Source organism: Fundulus heteroclitus, chromosome 11 (genome assembly GCF_011125445.2).
Source record: "Fundulus heteroclitus isolate FHET01 chromosome 11, MU-UCD_Fhet_4.1, whole genome shotgun sequence".
Classification (NCBI taxonomy): Eukaryota; Metazoa; Chordata; class Actinopteri; order Cyprinodontiformes; family Fundulidae; genus Fundulus; species Fundulus heteroclitus.
The window spans coordinates 975979-993263 of record NC_046371.1 but is presented as its reverse complement, the minus strand read 5'-3'; the positions used below and the strand labels follow the sequence as shown (position 1 = coordinate 993263).

General features: G+C 40.2%; 1 protein-coding gene across 2 annotated transcripts in view; it reads right to left on the bottom strand.

Moving 5' to 3' along the window:
• Positions 1-6272: 6272 nt before the first annotated feature.
• Positions 6273-17285, bottom strand: part of LOC110367519 — a 33823-nt gene continuing 22810 nt past the window's right edge. For both annotated transcript variants that reach the window (XM_036142679.1, XM_036142680.1), the window contains 4 exons: positions 16778-16889; positions 15280-15454; positions 13990-14085; positions 6273-8166 (listed from right to left, as the gene is read on the bottom strand). In XM_036142679.1, coding sequence (XP_035998572.1) covers positions 7721-8166; positions 13990-14085; positions 15280-15454; positions 16778-16889 — 829 coding nt within the window. In that variant the 3' untranslated portion in view covers positions 6273-7720. The remainder of the gene's footprint in view (positions 8167-13989; positions 14086-15279; positions 15455-16777; positions 16890-17285) is intronic.

Genomic DNA, 17285 nt, shown 5'->3' with positions numbered 1-17285 from the left:
GGATGTGGCTCGACTTTATCAGTAGACTTTCTTAAATCTTAGTCTTAAGTCTTAGTCCGGCTGGTTGTGCTGTTCTTTTTACATCTCTCTTTGCAAGTGAAGAAGCAGACTGAGGATGTTGTATTGTTCTCTCCTCTTTCTCTTTTTTTCTCTTCTACCTTCTAGTTTCTGTGCCCATTTAACATGAAATATTCCCTGCATAAATTATAATAAAGCTTCTTGCATGTATAAATGAAGTTGAACACTATGGTGAAAGTGGTACGACTCCGCTTTTGAAAGTAAAATCTGTTGGGTTCTGTTTGGCATTAAGTGATGCTGCATTGCCAGACAGGACACACACAAAAAATAATTGCCTCCAGTTGCCTCTGATTTAAGCCTGTTTACTGTTGTGATGACCAGGATAACAGAATTTGCACAGGCATGTTTGATCAATTGCATTAAGAGCCCCGCTGACCAGATCTATAATTTACAATTTGGAGGATATGTAAAAAGAGTCTCCAAAAAGATTGATAGAAGCAGAAGCAGGGAAAGGAGAGGAGATTATATCAGGATTTCTTTTTCTCTTACAAAGATGTTGTGGGCTGGATTGCAATCACGTAAGGGCCAGAGGTGGCCTGCAGGCTGCCAGTTGGTTTAGGCTATGGGCTTGTTAAACCATAAATGACTAATATTAATAATTAATGTTAACTAACTTTAAGTTGATTTATGCAAGCAGATAGCATTACCTAGTTAGCACCAATTATAGCTAAAGTCATCATTCATGGGCAGAACATGAATTTTATAATCTGAATTATGTTGTTAATGGTAGACTAACATGTGAAAATAAGAATCAGAATTTGGTTACCTCATATGTGCTCCTTTAGAGAGTACATATGAGTCTTGTGAGTATTGCAGTTGTTAACTCTCCCTGTAGCTCTACACTCTTCACACCAAGAGTGAATGCTGCTTGTCAAGACTTTATTGCAATCAACTGGTTCCCTTATATAGGATTTTTTTTTACCAATCTGTATAATCTGATTGATTTTGACTTTGTAAAGTGCCTTGAGATGACATGTTTCATGAATTGGCGCTATATAAACAAAATTGAATTGAATTGAACTCTTGTGTCCCTGGTCTCCCCGGATGCCATAGGGCTAAAAGGAATTATTTAGTTTTGATAAAAATTGTTGCAAAATGTGAATAGTCTTATTTACCTGCTTAAATCAAGGAAAAATACATTAATTTCAAGAAAATTTGACTTAATTTTAGTTCCCTTTTTGTAGTGCATGAACTACTAGGGGAGGGGACAAGATGGCCCAAGACACACGTGAACCGAGGAATGGGTACCAAATTCTGTACTTTCATAGGTACCGACGGAATCCCATCGGTACTACCGGGTACCAATCCACGTAAAATGAACGTTAATATGTTTCAGTACCTAAACACATCACTGTGACACTAAGAGACTGAAAGAGTGGCCGATTTTCAATGCCAAACATGAACACAGCGTTGCACGCACAAGAGCGTGATGACGTCAGCAGCCGCTGGTCCTATCAACAAAGCATGGCTGATAGAAAGCGCTGTCTCTGCTTTTTAAATGTGCTGCAGATTATGTTCGCTGCAATAATTATGATGCAAAATGCAAGGCCAGGGGTGGGAATACTTCTATTCTGAGAAAGCAGCTGGTCACTGCTGCCACTTTACCAATGTTCTCACTATAATTAGTGAGTTTTCAGACTGCATCCAGCAACCTTTTTTTTTAAAAAGCGACTAGCGAAGAATTTTCTTCTGTTATTGGTGACTTCTTGTGAAAGTAAGAATCATTCCAGAGTCAGTGTCTTGGGAAAACTGTGAGTGCTGCTGAGGAAGTTCCTACTGCTCCAACCAGTGTCTCTCAGACAGGACAGCTGGTACATCATCGTCCTGAAACTGGGCTGGAGTCAACGCAAAGAGGACCGCCTCTCTGCTCCCTCATTGCAAATGTGTCCCACTCTGATTTACAAAGCAGGATAAAATCTGTTTTTTTTTTCTTCTCTGAAACTGTTGCACTAAAACAATTCCCTAAATTTTATTCACCTACAGCTTCAATCCTGTTGTTTTGGTACAGATGTGCTTTATGTGCTGTGGAATCAGGCAATGTCTGTAATGGACTGCCGGCCTGTCCAGGGTGAACCGCCTCTCACCCAATGACAGCTGGAGATAGGCACCAACACAAGGGATACACGTGTTAGAATATGGATGGATGGATGGATGAACCAGGCAATGTATGAAAAATTCATAGATTATTTAATGAGCTTCAATTGTAGATCCAAACAAGTTTTTATATTGAGAAATAAATATGTTAAATTAATAAACTTACATTTATTACTAAATAAACACACAAAATTAACGTAAATAGGTACTGTTAAGTACCGTGTATCGGTGCCTTATCGGTTTAAATGTGAAAGGTACCCATGCCTATGTAAACCTCAGAATTATTATTTCCTGCACTTCCTCATTTATCAAGACAACGTATGCGGTGAATTTCTAGAGAAGCGGCAACCCAGTCAGACTCACTCCATTTCCTGTTTCCATGCCTTCATATTCGGTGCCAGATTAGTGAAAACCACAGTGAGTAGATGTCTGGCATTTTCTGCCTGTCTTGCCAGGTTTATGGACAATTTCTTTTAGTCTGAATTTCCTCGTCTTGCCTTGCCCTTTTGGACTCATCAGCCTGCTGTTTCTGGTTGTTTCTGAACCTAACAACCACCACCTCAGTGCTGGTATAGATGATGGATGGATTAAAGCTATGGTTGGTAATCCTGTACAGAAACACTTATACTGGGTGAAATGGTCCTTCCATCCTGAAACTAATCAATACATTATATTCAGAAAAACAAGGTAAAACAATTGATCTCTACGAGAGCTGCAGGCCTGTAAAAACTCTGACCAATCCCTGCCTGGGACTCAGGAGACAGAGTTTCCCTGGACAAGCCAGCCAGGCATGGGGCCCGACAGACCCACAAACTGAGTAAATATGTGCCTCTCTGAAACTCGGTTCCTGCTGTTTCGTTGGGACAGCAATTGGGAAATTCTCGTCCTCTGTGGAGCGGAGGAGCTTGACTGGCATCGAAGAAACTGCCAGCCGAATCATAGATAAATCTCTGACTTCTGCTTAAAACAGATGCCGAGGTGAATGAATCCGTCTATGCCAGCTTTGTTTTTGCTTCCTCAGTGGATTCCAGATGGAGCTGAAAAGCCGGCACAGGACCCACTTTCCCAAGCTGAGGGCAAAACCTGCTGAAATCACCTGCTGCATGACAGGGACTTGACTGCAAGTCAAAAATAATTTTGTCAAATAATGTTTTGTTTAACTCAGGATTTGCATTGTAAACAGGTGGAAAAACATAGCTAATGTTGTTCTGAATTAGTTGAGCTAATTTAACCTCATGCCATGTTCTTTAAGATGAACTTTGGTTCTTTAACTCAGATCTGCAGTGAACCAGGATTCACTGAATCATTCTGATGATGATCACCTATTTTATGTTATCTTTTATTTCTTTTGTGTGTATATAGTTGCTTAGCTTAGCTTCTTTTTATCTTCATTTTGCTTAGTAGTTAAGATTCACTAGTCTAGTAGAGAGGATTTGTTGAATGAAATATTGTTTCAGATAAATTCAGATAAACAACTTTATATAGTGATGTTCTCTGGATGTTCATTTTATTTCTGTTAATAAATTCTCTTCTTTTCTCTCTCTCTTCGGAGATGGACGCTTTTTCTCTCTCTGCCCCCCCCCCCCCCCCCCCACCTTCCTGCTTCTGCTGTGTCTCGTCTTTCTGAGCACTTTGTTCATATCACCCGAACTCTGAAAACTATGGATCTGGTCAGCTGTCTCTCAATGCTATTGATAAAAAAAATTTAACAGGAAGGCAGTGAAAGGGGGACCCGTCATGTCCTGATGGGACACACTTTGTGGGATACACCCTAGATTCTTGGAGTAAATGGAAAATGGTGTGTTTTTCGATTTTGTCAGTCAAGGACGTGGAAGTTGTATACATATTTGGATTCATGATACTTGGATTTCTACTAATTGGATTTGGTGGATTTTTGATGTATCGGCAAATTCAGCGAATGTTAGTAGCAATTATGGCCTTGATCAGGCTACTGGCCGCATATGACACAACCACTAAGGCGGTGAACGAGCAGACTCGTAAGTTGGAGGAGAAGAGCCGAAAAGCTGGATGTGCTGGAACGCAGACTGGCTTCGGTGGTTGAACTCAAGGGGAGATGGGATAACATCTACAAGTGAAACATGGAAAATAGCCCAACAAATTTGGAATATTGGCGTTGCCACGTGGAGCCAGCGATGAAAGGACTTTAAAGCTGATGGAAAAGTTGGTGCAGCTTGTTCTCATAACAAATTGTGAATTTGGATTATGCCTCCCCCTATCAATAAAACTCCCCTGGATGTTATGGTGAGAGTGCTCAGAACTACACCCCCCCCCCCACACACACACACACACACCGCTCCCTCCTCCCCCGCGGACACCTGTGGATGCTCTGAACTGTGGGCTGGTGATAACATCAAGGACAATGGCCTCTGGAAAGCGTTCATGGAAATATAACAACTCTCACCCAAACACAAACATAACTGATGCTCACAACAACATTTGAACTTCATGTCTCCAATGTAAACCCCCTGCATAACTGTTGTCTCGTCATATGTGCTTTTCTCGTGCAAGGTTTTTTGATATCTCAAACTGTTTTCTTGGAATAGGATAAAGTGTGAAATATGTAATTCGGCTGCAAGGCCTCAGTCAATCGTTACCCCGAAATGTTTGTGATGTATGTGATGGATAGACTGGAACCTCTGGGAGATTACAGTATTTCTGATTCTGATTCTGAACTTGAAGAGAAGTTGTCTCTCCTTTATTCTATATGTGTGCAGAGTTTGCTGTTAAAATATCGTCACTGCTCGAATCATTCCTTTCAACTATTGTCCGATGAATATCAGCTCGAGAGCTGATATTCATCGGACAATACCTAAACAAACCGAGAGTTATTTATTAAACATTAAATAACTTTAAACAGTGTACAACAACAATTGCACAACAAAAAATGTCTATTGGTTTTCCCAGAATGCCATCATTCTGACGCGCTCATGTAACGCCAGTGTGTGTGCTTGTTCCTCGTTAAGCCAGGCGTACACTGTACGATATTTTGACCTTTTTGGGCCGATTCTTCAGTCGTGCGAAGATTTTTTGGATCGGGCCGTGTTTCAGCAGCATGGTGCGTCCTGCGTTGTGTAGCATCCAAGGGGTAATGAGGGCCAATCAGCCTCTCACCACCTCCTCATCAGGAATCGTTCGGTCGGGTGAATCAAACATGTCTGAAATCCAGTCGGTCCTCCCGAGGTGATGGTGAGCGCCTCCTGCTGGTGAAGCAGAGCTACGAGCCAATTTCCCCCAACCTGGCGCACTGAGCATGTGCAGATAAGGGAATTCTTCTTCGTCTACGTCTTTGTCTGGAGAGAAGCACGGTAGTTGTACATGTGACATGGAGTCAAACTGCGGAGCAACTCGTAGAATTACCAAGGCAGCGTGATTTATTTCAGTGAGCCTCATATTTAACTGTACAGCATCGACACTCCTGTCTTTTTCTTCTGTTTACGTTTGGCTTCCAGGTAGACGAGTTCGAGCAGCGCCATCTCTCTATGGCATTGAGCCCAAAGTGGTTTTAGACGTACAGTAAAAACAGAGATGGAGAGCTGGGATCTTTTAAATCCTGCAGTTTCGTTGTACATTTTGAGCTGCATTAGAGTACAAAGATTTAAAATATCTTAAAGTGTATGCCTGGCTTTAGTTTTCATTTGTTGGCTGTGCACGAGCACTTGTAGTGTTTATGTATCCGGTTAGCTTAGCGACTAGGGTAGCAATTAGCTTAGCGGTTAGCTGTTCATTGTAGCTCCGCTTCTCTCACCGTAGACTTTGAACATGTCTGAGAGTCACAAGAAGCGAACCGTGTTTATGAGAAGAAGAGGAAGGCCTCAGTAGAAAGAAATAAGACCAGAGAGGATTTAGGAGATTTTTTTTTCCACAATCCCCCTGGGGAGAGGAAGAGCAGGTAAGGTGGTCTTGCAGCTGCGCAGTTATTCTAAAAGGGACTTGGGGAAACTTCCAGAAAAATTGCCTACCCTACCTTTAAAGGATCTGCTTTAGATTTTTCTCCTCAGATCAGGAAACTGCAACAACTTTTAAAATGTTTGGCAGCTACTGCTTATTTCTACATGTGATAGAGAACGTGAAACATTAGATAATTTTAAAGATGTTTATTACTTTGCACACATCACCATCAGACCCACACCATCAAAATGTAGGAAATGTCCAATTTAAATAGTGGTTTCCATACATGTGAAGCAACAGAAGACAATAATTAAAGTTACATAATCATTCAAATTTCATATTTAAACTATAGTAAATATAGATCCAATCAGATATGCAACATCCCAGATACATGATTCTATAAATTTTGGTAAAAACATTAAGAGCATAACAGCAAAAATTAGTAGCACACATTTAACTCTTTTTAACCCCTAAATACATATATCATCAGAAAATAAACAGATTTTCAAAAATGAAAGACCCCCTTTTTCACATGAAGATTAAAAAACAAGCAGAAACAGTTTTACATTAAAAGATGCAGAAGTAAATAAACTGTTAAACATATAAATCAAATCAGTGTGAGGGCTGAGGAGTCTTTCTAGAAATCCTGGTGAATCTTTGGGCTTTTCATGTATGAATGTAAACCAAGGAGGAAGGCTGATCTGAACCGAACACAGAAATACTGCCGTGTTCTCTGAGCTGAAGCAAAGGGTGCAACTTTATAAAAGGTCCATAAATAAAACTTTATAAAAGGTCCATAAATGCTGAAGTCACCATAGTACTTTCTGGGGTGCGCTGTGTTTTTACTGCATTCATTAGACATTTACTGCAGAATGGGGCCCTGGTGGGAGCTAGGGCCCCTTTATTCACCATGATGGGTTGGAAGGAGTTTGGATATGGTAAACGTTTTTTAATAAAATAATTCTGTCCATTTCAAATGGTCTGAAGCTCATATTTCCTGTTAATTGTAACAGATTGCTGTATTTTTCGGACCATAAAGTGCACCGGATTATAAGGCGCATCATAAATTTGAGAACATTTAAGGATTTTAAGAATGCCTTATCGTCTGAAAAATATGGTAAAGCTGTCTGGTCAAAGAGGAAGTGACTCCATTAACATTTAATGATTTTAACCATTTCTGTTCTGAGCTAATGATGTGTTGGGTTTTTGCTCCTTTAAATATCGTCTCTCAGGCTTTGCTTATTGAATATCTGTGAATGTTACAAACTCTCTCCTACTTTAAGCCGATTATAAAAAAGTTTAAACTGATAAGTTTATATCTGGGACAGCAGGTTTAAATCCTGAATGCAGCCGTTTCTCTGCTCGCCTCAGACCCTGAAGACCAGAGTTCTGCTTCATGAAGAAGCAGCGATAGAGACGATGGAAACTTTATGGCTTCATAGTAGAGCTGAACCAGACAACAGCAGCTCTGATCCACTAGGATGCTATTCTAGACCACAGCTGTCCTTAAATGATTCAGATTTTATATATAAACATGAACACCAGAGATTGAGGAAATATTCCACGGCTCCTGAACACTACTGCTGTCAGAGAGGCTGAGCCTCTAAAGGAGATAAAGTATCTTTAAAGTTTGGTGTCCCTATAATGAAGCTGGTTGTATCTTCACAATCATCTCCCACACCTCATTCAGCAGATCTGAGACCAGTTGGGGGTTTCTGTGGTCAAGGCTGCTGTTGAAGACCCGGTATCTTTTGCCCACTTTCCAACGCAGGATCTCCTGAACCTCTTGTGGCAGGTTCTGGATGTCCTGGTCCTGGTAGGTCAGGAGAATCATGGTGCGTCTCCAGGCATCTTCACCAAACACTGATTCAAAGTGTCTAGCAGTTTCCTCTATCTCTGCTGCACTGATGTTCTGAAGCCTGATGACCAGTAGGAAGGCCTGATGTTCTGGACCTGAGAGTCTGATGTAATCTAAGGTCTTCTCCTTCAAGGTCTTCTCCTTCTTATCGGTTAGTTCTGAGAGGTCTGGAGTGTTGATGATCTTCACCTCCGGGTTGTCCACTGTCCAACTCTCTGAACAAAATCCTGTGTTGAGAGAAATCAGGATATTATTATTGCTAAATGACTAGAATAAGCCCATTCTGGGAGAGGGTGTAAACAGACTGAATAAACGTGGTAAAGACCAGAACTATTAACCATTTTGGCAGATTATCTGACAGCAGTGCTCAGGGAGGGCAGAACAGAGCTGGACTAAACAGATCAAGATTTGATCTGATATTCAATAACTCATTGTTCTGGGTACCTGCCTGTAAATTTGTATTATCAGCAAGAAATAATTGCTGAATGAAGGAATATCTCATCTTCTAGTGTATTGATGATAAATAACCACCTGACCTTTGAGGCTGTATCCACACAGAGCCAAAGACTAAAACAGCATAAAGAAGCTTTTATTGTCACTGCGTGTTACTGTGGGGACATTTTTTTCAGGACATACTCCAGTTTAGCATACATACAACAAAATGGTCTCTAAAGGACATTTACTGTCTCATGATTGTACCTCTGCACACAGAAATGCTGCATCTGGACTCCAGTTTGGGGGAAACCCAGATAAACAAAATGCAGAAATGTTCTGAAGCAAAGGATGAGAATAAACTGCAGGGACCTTCAGGTGTTTAGGATGAAGTCTTTGGCTCCATCCGGATTGTTCTATTGGGTCAGAACTCTTCAGCCAAAGGGGAAGTGCGTCAGCTTTCGCCATGATAAATACTGTCTGAATAGTTAAAGGCTGAGAATGTTTAGTTCTCTTGACGCCTTGAACCCAGTATTCTCATTTTTCTTCAACATAGAAAGTACTCCTGTGTTTCTGCTCTGTCTGTCCTCTCAGTCAGCTGAAGCATAATGCTCAGTACTCTGGTTCTGGTTCTGTACGAGGTTTCTTAGATGAGTTTGACTAGGTTTCCGGGTTGTTATGAGCCAAGCAGCAGGGATCTGCTGACCTGACTAGACCCCCCACCACCAGCATTGGTGGTCTCCAAGGTTCCTCCTACGCCACAGACCTCTGGCTCTCCATGCCTGCACTGCAAGACCTCCAGGCCGTCCACCTGAACTCAGATTTTGTTGGTTTGGTTTCAAGCCGTCCTTCCTTTGCCATCTTCTGTTTTTTTTTTTTTTTTTTTGCTTTATCATTATGCTTTTTGAAGGTCTTGCCATATTTTGTTGTTTGTTGCTCTTCGGCTTTCACTTCTCCATGTTTATGTTAGATGTTTTTCCATGTTACTGCATTTATTTAGTTTTAGCTTTCTAGTTTATTCGTTAGAGTCTTTTTCTTGTTTTAGTTCAATTTTGTTATTGCATCTCTGTTCAGCTCCAGTCTGTCAGAAATGGAGAGTGAATCTTATTTTTTAATGTGATGGAGCAAAACGTGTCAATATCTAAAAACAAGACAGGAAGTCTGACACAGGAAGTGTAAAGCGGATCTGACTACATTTCAAAATAAAAGGGAGATGGAGGCAGGGCTCCAATTGGATTCCCACACGGCACATTTTTCCATGGATGACGTAGCAGACGTAGCACATTGTGTGACGCCGGCTGTAGTCGTTGTGACCTTAATCAGCTTCATTCAGTCCACCTGTGTTTACTAATCATTGTCCCTGTTTTCACCTGCTCCAAGTGATTCATATGGGGGGGACGAGGATTAAAGCCCCCAGGAGAAGTTTCTCTCTTCCAGGCATTTCTAGGCGGGTCAAAACACAAACCGTGTGAAGATAAATCGAGTAGAGAAGAGCGGAGCTGGGCGAGCTGAACAGCAGGGTCAGAGGAGCTGCAGCTAAAAGCTGCAGAAGCATCAACCAGAGGACCCAGATGGTGTTAAAAATGTATTTATATTTACAAGAAAACTGTTAGATTTACCTTTTGGTATAATAAAATGTCTTAATTAAGGTGAAAGTGAAAACAAAGTCAAACTTATTTGAAGCAATTTGAGGATTAAACTTGATTCTAAAGTTTCAGGATCAGAAGTTGTTAGATCTGAAGATGTAAAGTTTCAGTTTATATCTGTTAGGATATCAACGAGGTCAAGTGGAACGAACTGTTTATCCCAGGACTGTCTGCCACACTTGGATAACACCGGACAACAAGGAAGGGACTCATCTGTCTGATAGTGTCCCGGAGTTGACACCGTTTATCTACCGATGACGCAGTTTGGATATGTACTGCCTTTTATGGGTGTTAACCTATAACACCCATGATTGTGAAGAAATAACAGTATTTCCTCACAACCCTGTCCTATCTGATCATTTTTTAATAACATTTGAGTTTAATCTAACTGAGTTCTCCACCCCCAAAAGAGGGTTCCATTATAGTAGATCTTTATCGGATAATGCTGCATCAAACTTTAAAGAGTCTGTCCCCTTTTTAATATCCTCCGTATTGCAGAAATGCCCTGTAGATGGCAGCAATGTTTTTTCTTCCAATTCACAAATAGATGTCTTTGTAAACGGTATGACTTCGTCATTGCGTTCTGCATTAGACAATGTAGCTCCCTTGAAAAAGAAGGTGATTATTCACAGGAAGCTGGCTCCCTGGTTTAATTCAGAGCTGCGTTCCTTGAAGCACAATGTTAGGAAATTGGAGAGAAAATGGCGCTCTACACACCAAGAGGAATCCTACCTAATCTGGAGGGACAGTCTATTGTTGTATAACAAGACCCTTCGCAGAGTTAGAGCAGCATATTTTTCATCATTAATTGAGGAGAATAAGAATAATCCTAGATTTCTCTTCAGTACAGTTGCCAAACTTACCCAGAGCCACAGCTCTGTTGATCCATCCATTCCCTTAGCTCTTAGCAGTAATGATTTTATGGGATTCTTCATTAATAAAATTGATTCCATTAAAAATAAAATAATTGGCATCCTCCCAAACATGATTACCTTGTCCTCAGTAAGTGAGGCAGCATTGGAGGAATCCTTAGAACCTGCGCAGTGTCTGAACTGTTTAAAAGCAGTAGAGCTTTCTGAGCTATCTAAAATTTTAGCTTCATCTAAACCTTCTACCTGTATGTTAGACCCAATCCCATCCAAGTTGTTTAAGGAGGTATTCCCTCTGATCAGTGGTCCTATTTTAGACATGATTAATCTATCCTTAGTAAATGGATATGTACCACAGGCTTTTAAAGTAGCTGTTATTAAACCTTTACTTAAGAAACCATCTCTTGATCAAGATGAGTTAGTAAATTACAGACCTATATCTAATCTTCTTTTCTTATCTAAAATTCTTGAGAAAGTAGTTGCTAATCAACTATGTGAACATTTACAAAGTAATGACCTACTTGAGGAGTTTCAGTCAGGCTTCAGAGCTCATCATAGCACTGAAACAGCTCTGGTGAAGGTCACTAATGATATTCTCATGGCCTCAGATAATGGACTTGTGTCTATACTTGTCCTGTTAGATCTCAGTGCTGCATTTGATACAGTTGATCACAATATTCTCCTACAAAGCCTTGAACATACTGTAGGGATTAAGGGAAAAGCATTAGGCTGGTTTAAATCTTATTTGTCGGACAGATTCCAGTTTGTTCATGTTAATAATAAATCTTCCTCAAACTCTAGGGTCACCTGTGGAGTACCACAGGGTTCAGTCCTTGGACCAATTCTCTTTACTATATATATGCTTCCGATAGGCAAAATTATCAGACAGCATGGGATTAATTTCCACTGTTATGCTGATGAAACTCAGCTATATTTATCCATAAATCCTGATGAATCCAATCAATTACTTCGACTGCAGTCATGTCTTGATGACATCAAATGCTGGATGACTTTAAATTTCCTGCATTTAAATTCTGACAAGACAGAAGTTGTAATCTTTGGGCCAGAGTCTTCAGAAAATAAAGTTCTTAATCAATCACTTAATCTGGATGGCATTAACTTGGCCTCTGCTAATAAAGTTAAAAATCTTGGTGTTGTTTTTGACCAAGACATGTCATTTAAATCCCATATTAAACAGATTTCCAGAGTTTCCTTTTTTCACCTCCGGAATATCGCCAAAATTAGAAACATTCTGTCCAGGAGTGATGCTGAAAAACTGGTCCATGCATTTGTTACTTCAAGGCTGGACTATTGTAATTCTTTACTATCAGGAAGTCCACAAAATGCAGTTCAAAGTCTTCAGATGATCCAAAATGCTGCGGCAAGAGTTCTGATGAAAATCAACCAGAGGGATCATATTTCTCCAATTTTAGCTTCACTTCATTGGCTTCCTGTTAAATCAAGAATAGAATTTAAAATTCTCCTTCTAACGTATAAAGGCCTTAATAATCAAGCTCCATCATATGTCAGAGCTCTGATTACCCCGTATGTTCCTAACAGAGCACTTCGCTCTCAGACTGCAGGTCTGCTGGTGGTTCCTAGAGTCTCTAAAAGTAGAATGGGAGGCAGATCCTTTAGCTATCAGGCTCCTCTCCTGTGGAACCAACTCCCAGTTTTGGTCCGTGAGGCAGACACCCCGTCTACTTTTAAGACTAATGTTAAAACTTTCCTTTTTGACAAAGCTTATAGTTAGAGTGGCTCATGTTACCCTGAGCTATCTCTATAGTTATGCTGCTATAGGCTTAGGCTGCTGGAGGACATCAGGGTCTAATTTTCTCACTCTACTGAGTTCTACTGTTCTCCAGTTTTGCATTGTATTACATTGAAATGACTGTCGTCATTTCAGCTTTTAACTTTTTGCTCTCTCTCTTTTTCTTCATAGTAGGTACACCTGGTCTGGCGTTCTGTTAACTGTGACATCATCCAGAGAAGACGGCTCACCCGCTACTACCATCTAATATAGAACAGATTACTAGATCAATGTGTGCTTCTGTGCTTTTTTGTTTCTCTTGTTGTGTCTCTGTTCTGTCTTCTGTAACCCCAGTCGGTCGAGGCAGATGACCGTTCATACTGAGCCCGGTTCTGCCGGAGGTTTTCCTTCCCGTTAATGGGGAGTTTTTCTTCCCACTGTCGCTTCATGCTTACTCAGTATGAGGGATTGCAGCAAAGCCATGTACAATGCAGACGACTCTCCCTGTGGCTCTACGGTTCCCCAGGAGTGAATGCTGCTTGTCGGGACTTTGATGCAATCAACTGGTTCCTTATATAGGACATTTTTTGACCAATCTGTATAATCTGACCCAATCTGTATAATATGATTGAACTTGACTTTGTAAAGTGGCTTGAGATGACATGTTTCATGATTTGGCGCTATAAAAATAAAATTGAATTGAATTGAATTGAATTAACCTAAACTCCTTTATAATGTTTGTGTGATGAGAAATCGGGGCTGCCTGCCGATCAGGAGCCCATCAGCGCTGGTGTGACTGTAACTGTTTCTCTGTCTTTACGTAGATAAAATATAACTAAAAGCATACTTGTCTGTTTTATGCATCCGACATTCAAGGTAATAAGTAAGTGGGGGTCGCCTGACTGGGTAAAAAGAGCTGGGTCCACCAAGGGTGTTTCACCGTAGACGGAGCACGATGAAAACAATAACATATCTTTATTGGTTGTTCTAAGCTTTTTACTTATTTTGTTGCTTTAATGCTCTCTGTTGAGAACATTGTTACTCTTTATTGCTCCCTGATGTCAGTTCATGTTCTATAGAGTTTATGTATCAGGTGAGATTTCCTGGAGGAAGTTTATTTATCTTTGTTTTGTCTCAGCTTGCTGTAAAACTCTTCTTCCATCAGATCAGATGTGAAATGATTTCCTGTAAAAGGATCTTATATCTCATCATGTAAACTTTCACATCCACACAGGAGGGAACGTCTTAAAGCTCCTCCTGCTGTTCAGCTTTTCAGCTTCTGATGATAAATATAAAACTGAGTCTGTTTTAGTTTGGGATCTTTAAAGAAACGTTTAATTTCAGCACGGTTACCTGAACCAGTGAAGACGTTGTTCCCCACCAAAACGTTTCCAGCGGAGTTCCTCTCTTCTCCATCGTTCCCAGTAAGAACTAGTTTGAGTTTGATAACTGCAACACAGATTTAGATTGAGATATCAGCCTGAAATATGTTCATATTTAACATTTAACACAATCTCTAGTTGTTTTCATTCAAACAAATCCTGGTTGAGAATGTATAGACTCACTGTCCACTTTATTAGGTACTCCTTATTAGAAGGGATGGACAATGACCGTACGGTTATAAAATTCCTTTTAAGAGTTGTAATTTATTATTGATAAACTACACATGATGATTATACACCCCAGAGACTCAAATTGTTGTTGGAAATGTTTGTTTTACAGCTTTTTCCACTGTTGGTTCAAAGACAGCAGTAAAACATCTCAATATGGGATCTCTAAGCAGACACTGCGTCACCTTTGGTTGCAGTGACCTGCAGCCATGTCATCTGTTGCCAAAACTACCTGCAGTTAATTTTAAAATGGTCTTTACCATCACTGTTATTGTTATTGCACTAAATATGACAAAATATTGTGGTAAACCTTTATGTCCATTCAGCCCATCCATACTTGAACCAAAATGGACCCTCTATGCCTTCAGAACTGTTTTAAATCATGATGTCATAAAACATTCCTCAGAGATTGTGGTCCATGTGGACATTATATCATAACTTGGTTTCTGCAGATCTGTTAGCAGAACATCCATGGTGAGAACCTCCTGCTGCACCACATTCTCTGATTCCTGCGTTTAGCTGACAGGAGGGACTCCTGGTGTTTTATATTCCAGAAAAAGGTTTTTAGAGTTTAACAACTGCCAGAAATGGAGCAGCAGTCTAGGCTGTTGTTGTGTCGGTATATCAGAGAGGGGACTGCCGCATTAAAGTTTCCCTGCAGGTCGTCTTCATTACGTCTGGATAAATGAAAGCATCAACCTGCTGCCATGTAACTGACTTATTTGCTAATCATGTTAACAAGCTGCTGAACAGGTGTACCTTTTAAAGTGGCAGTGAATGTATATTGACTAAAAGCTGAAATTTTTTATATTCTGAGACGTGAAATGAAAAAAGTCACATTTTCAAACTGAAATATATGAATTAAACTACAATTAAATCTTTTTCTTTCTTTTTTTTGTTTGAAGAAATTCTTGGGGGGTTTGGATGACTTATAAACTAATAAATATTTTTAGAAAGAAGAGGAACCGGTCAGATTTTGATGCTGTAGTTACTGATGCTGGATAACATAAAGTCAGTGATGCAGAGATCATACCTCTCAGCGGAAGTGAGCGCTCCACCTCCAGAGGCTTCTCTGGCTCCTCTGGCCATAAGCTCTGAACCTTGACTTTGGCCTCATCAAAGTCTGTAAAACTACCACAGGTTTTGACATTGCTTGGCTTACAGTACTTCAGGTTCTGTCGAAGTTTAACAACATCAAAGGTCAGCACCTGCTGAAAGAGAAATGCAACAAGATGAACAACATTCAAATATAATATGTGATTTTTTTTAATTTCAAACTATAATATATCACCCAATATGTCCTATTACCTGTTGGACCTCTCACATTTAGGCCTAACGCCTCCTACACCGTCACCTCTGACAGAACCTGAGTAGTGGTCTTCCTTTAAAGTAGCTTATTGCTGGTTCAATTAAATTACATTTTATTTCTATTGCGGCAATTCACATCACATAATCTCAAGGCTCTCTCCAAAGTCAGACTCCATCAGATCCTCCAGGTTGGTGAGAAAGTTTCCTCTCTAAGGAAACCCAGCAGGTTGCATCAAGTCTCTCCAAGCAGCATTCACTCCTCCTGAAAGAGCGTAGAGCCACAGTGGACAGTCGTCTGCATTGTTGATGGCTTTGCAGCAATCCCTCATACTGAGCATGCATGAAGCGACAGTGGAGAGGAAAACTCCCCTTTAACAGGGAGGAGAACCTCCAGCAGAACCAGAACCAGGCTCAGTGTGAACGCTCATCTGCCATGACCTAGTCAAAGTCCAGACTGAATCATTTTCAATTATTTTTTTGTTTGTTTTTGCATGTAAATAGTTCCTTAGCTTAGCTTCTTTTTATCTTCCTTTTGCTTAGTAGTTTAGTTAAGTTTCACTAGCCTAGTAGAGAGGATTTGTTGATCGAAATATAGTGTTAATTCAGATAAACAGCATTCTATAGTGAAGTTCTCTGGATGTTCGTTTTATTTCTGTTAAGAAATTCTTGAACTTGAAGAGAAGTTGTCACTCCTTTATTCTATATGTGTGCAGAGTTTGCTGTTAAAAGATCATCAGAGCTCGAATCATTTCTTTCAACCATTGTCCTGATATCAGCTTTAGAGCTGATATCCTCCAGACAATACCTAACAGACAGTATAAATAATGGCACAACAAATGGCATCCAGATTAAGTCATTAATTAAAACGTTTATTTTTTAAGGTTTCTGATCCAAAGACGACAATTTAGCTTTTCACATTATCTGCATTTTCTCCAAAGTTGTAAGTTGCTTTGAAAAGGTGTCTCTCAAATGGAGAAACTGGGTGCTGCACTTGTCAAACATGAACAAAAACATATAGTCAGTAAAAGGATAAAGTCAATGAAAAAGAAAAAGCTTTTTTAGATCGGGTATCTGTAACTCTGTACCTTGAAGGTAAAACATAGATTATATTGACAGTTGCTGCAGAAAACCCCCAAATGGACTTTAAAACAGCCGAGCAGCAGCTGCTGTCCACATTGTCTCAGGTTCTAAACTGTCTGTTAGCAGGATGTCAGTGAAGGTACCTGTTCATTCTCCACATGCAGGGCAACAGCAACATGGTCCCAAACGTAAAACTGAGGATTCCACGCACGTTCGGCTTCCATCTGGTTTGCATCATTTTTGACCAGCTCATACCTGTAAAAAACACAATAAAAAAACTGTCAGTGAAATCATAATATTCACTTTACTAAAGAGAGAAACGACAGACACCTGCCCAGGTGAGGCTTAGATAGACACAGGTCTTCTTGACTTCAAACAGGGAGTTTTAAGGCTGTGTTTAAATGTGTGCACATAGACTTAATAGATGCAGGGTAAGCCTGAGACATGACCCACACACTTCCGTCTCTGTGTCCTCTGTCCTCCACACTTTTTTCAGGCATTAAAACAGTTTAATCCATTATTAACATGCAGTAATGTGGTTTTCTAAGTTGTTTTTTAACCATGAGTGTACACGTTCCCCTGTGGTCCACAGACAGGAGACGCTCTGCAGTCAGTGCTGCACGGTGTCTCACTAACATGTTCAGCAAACCA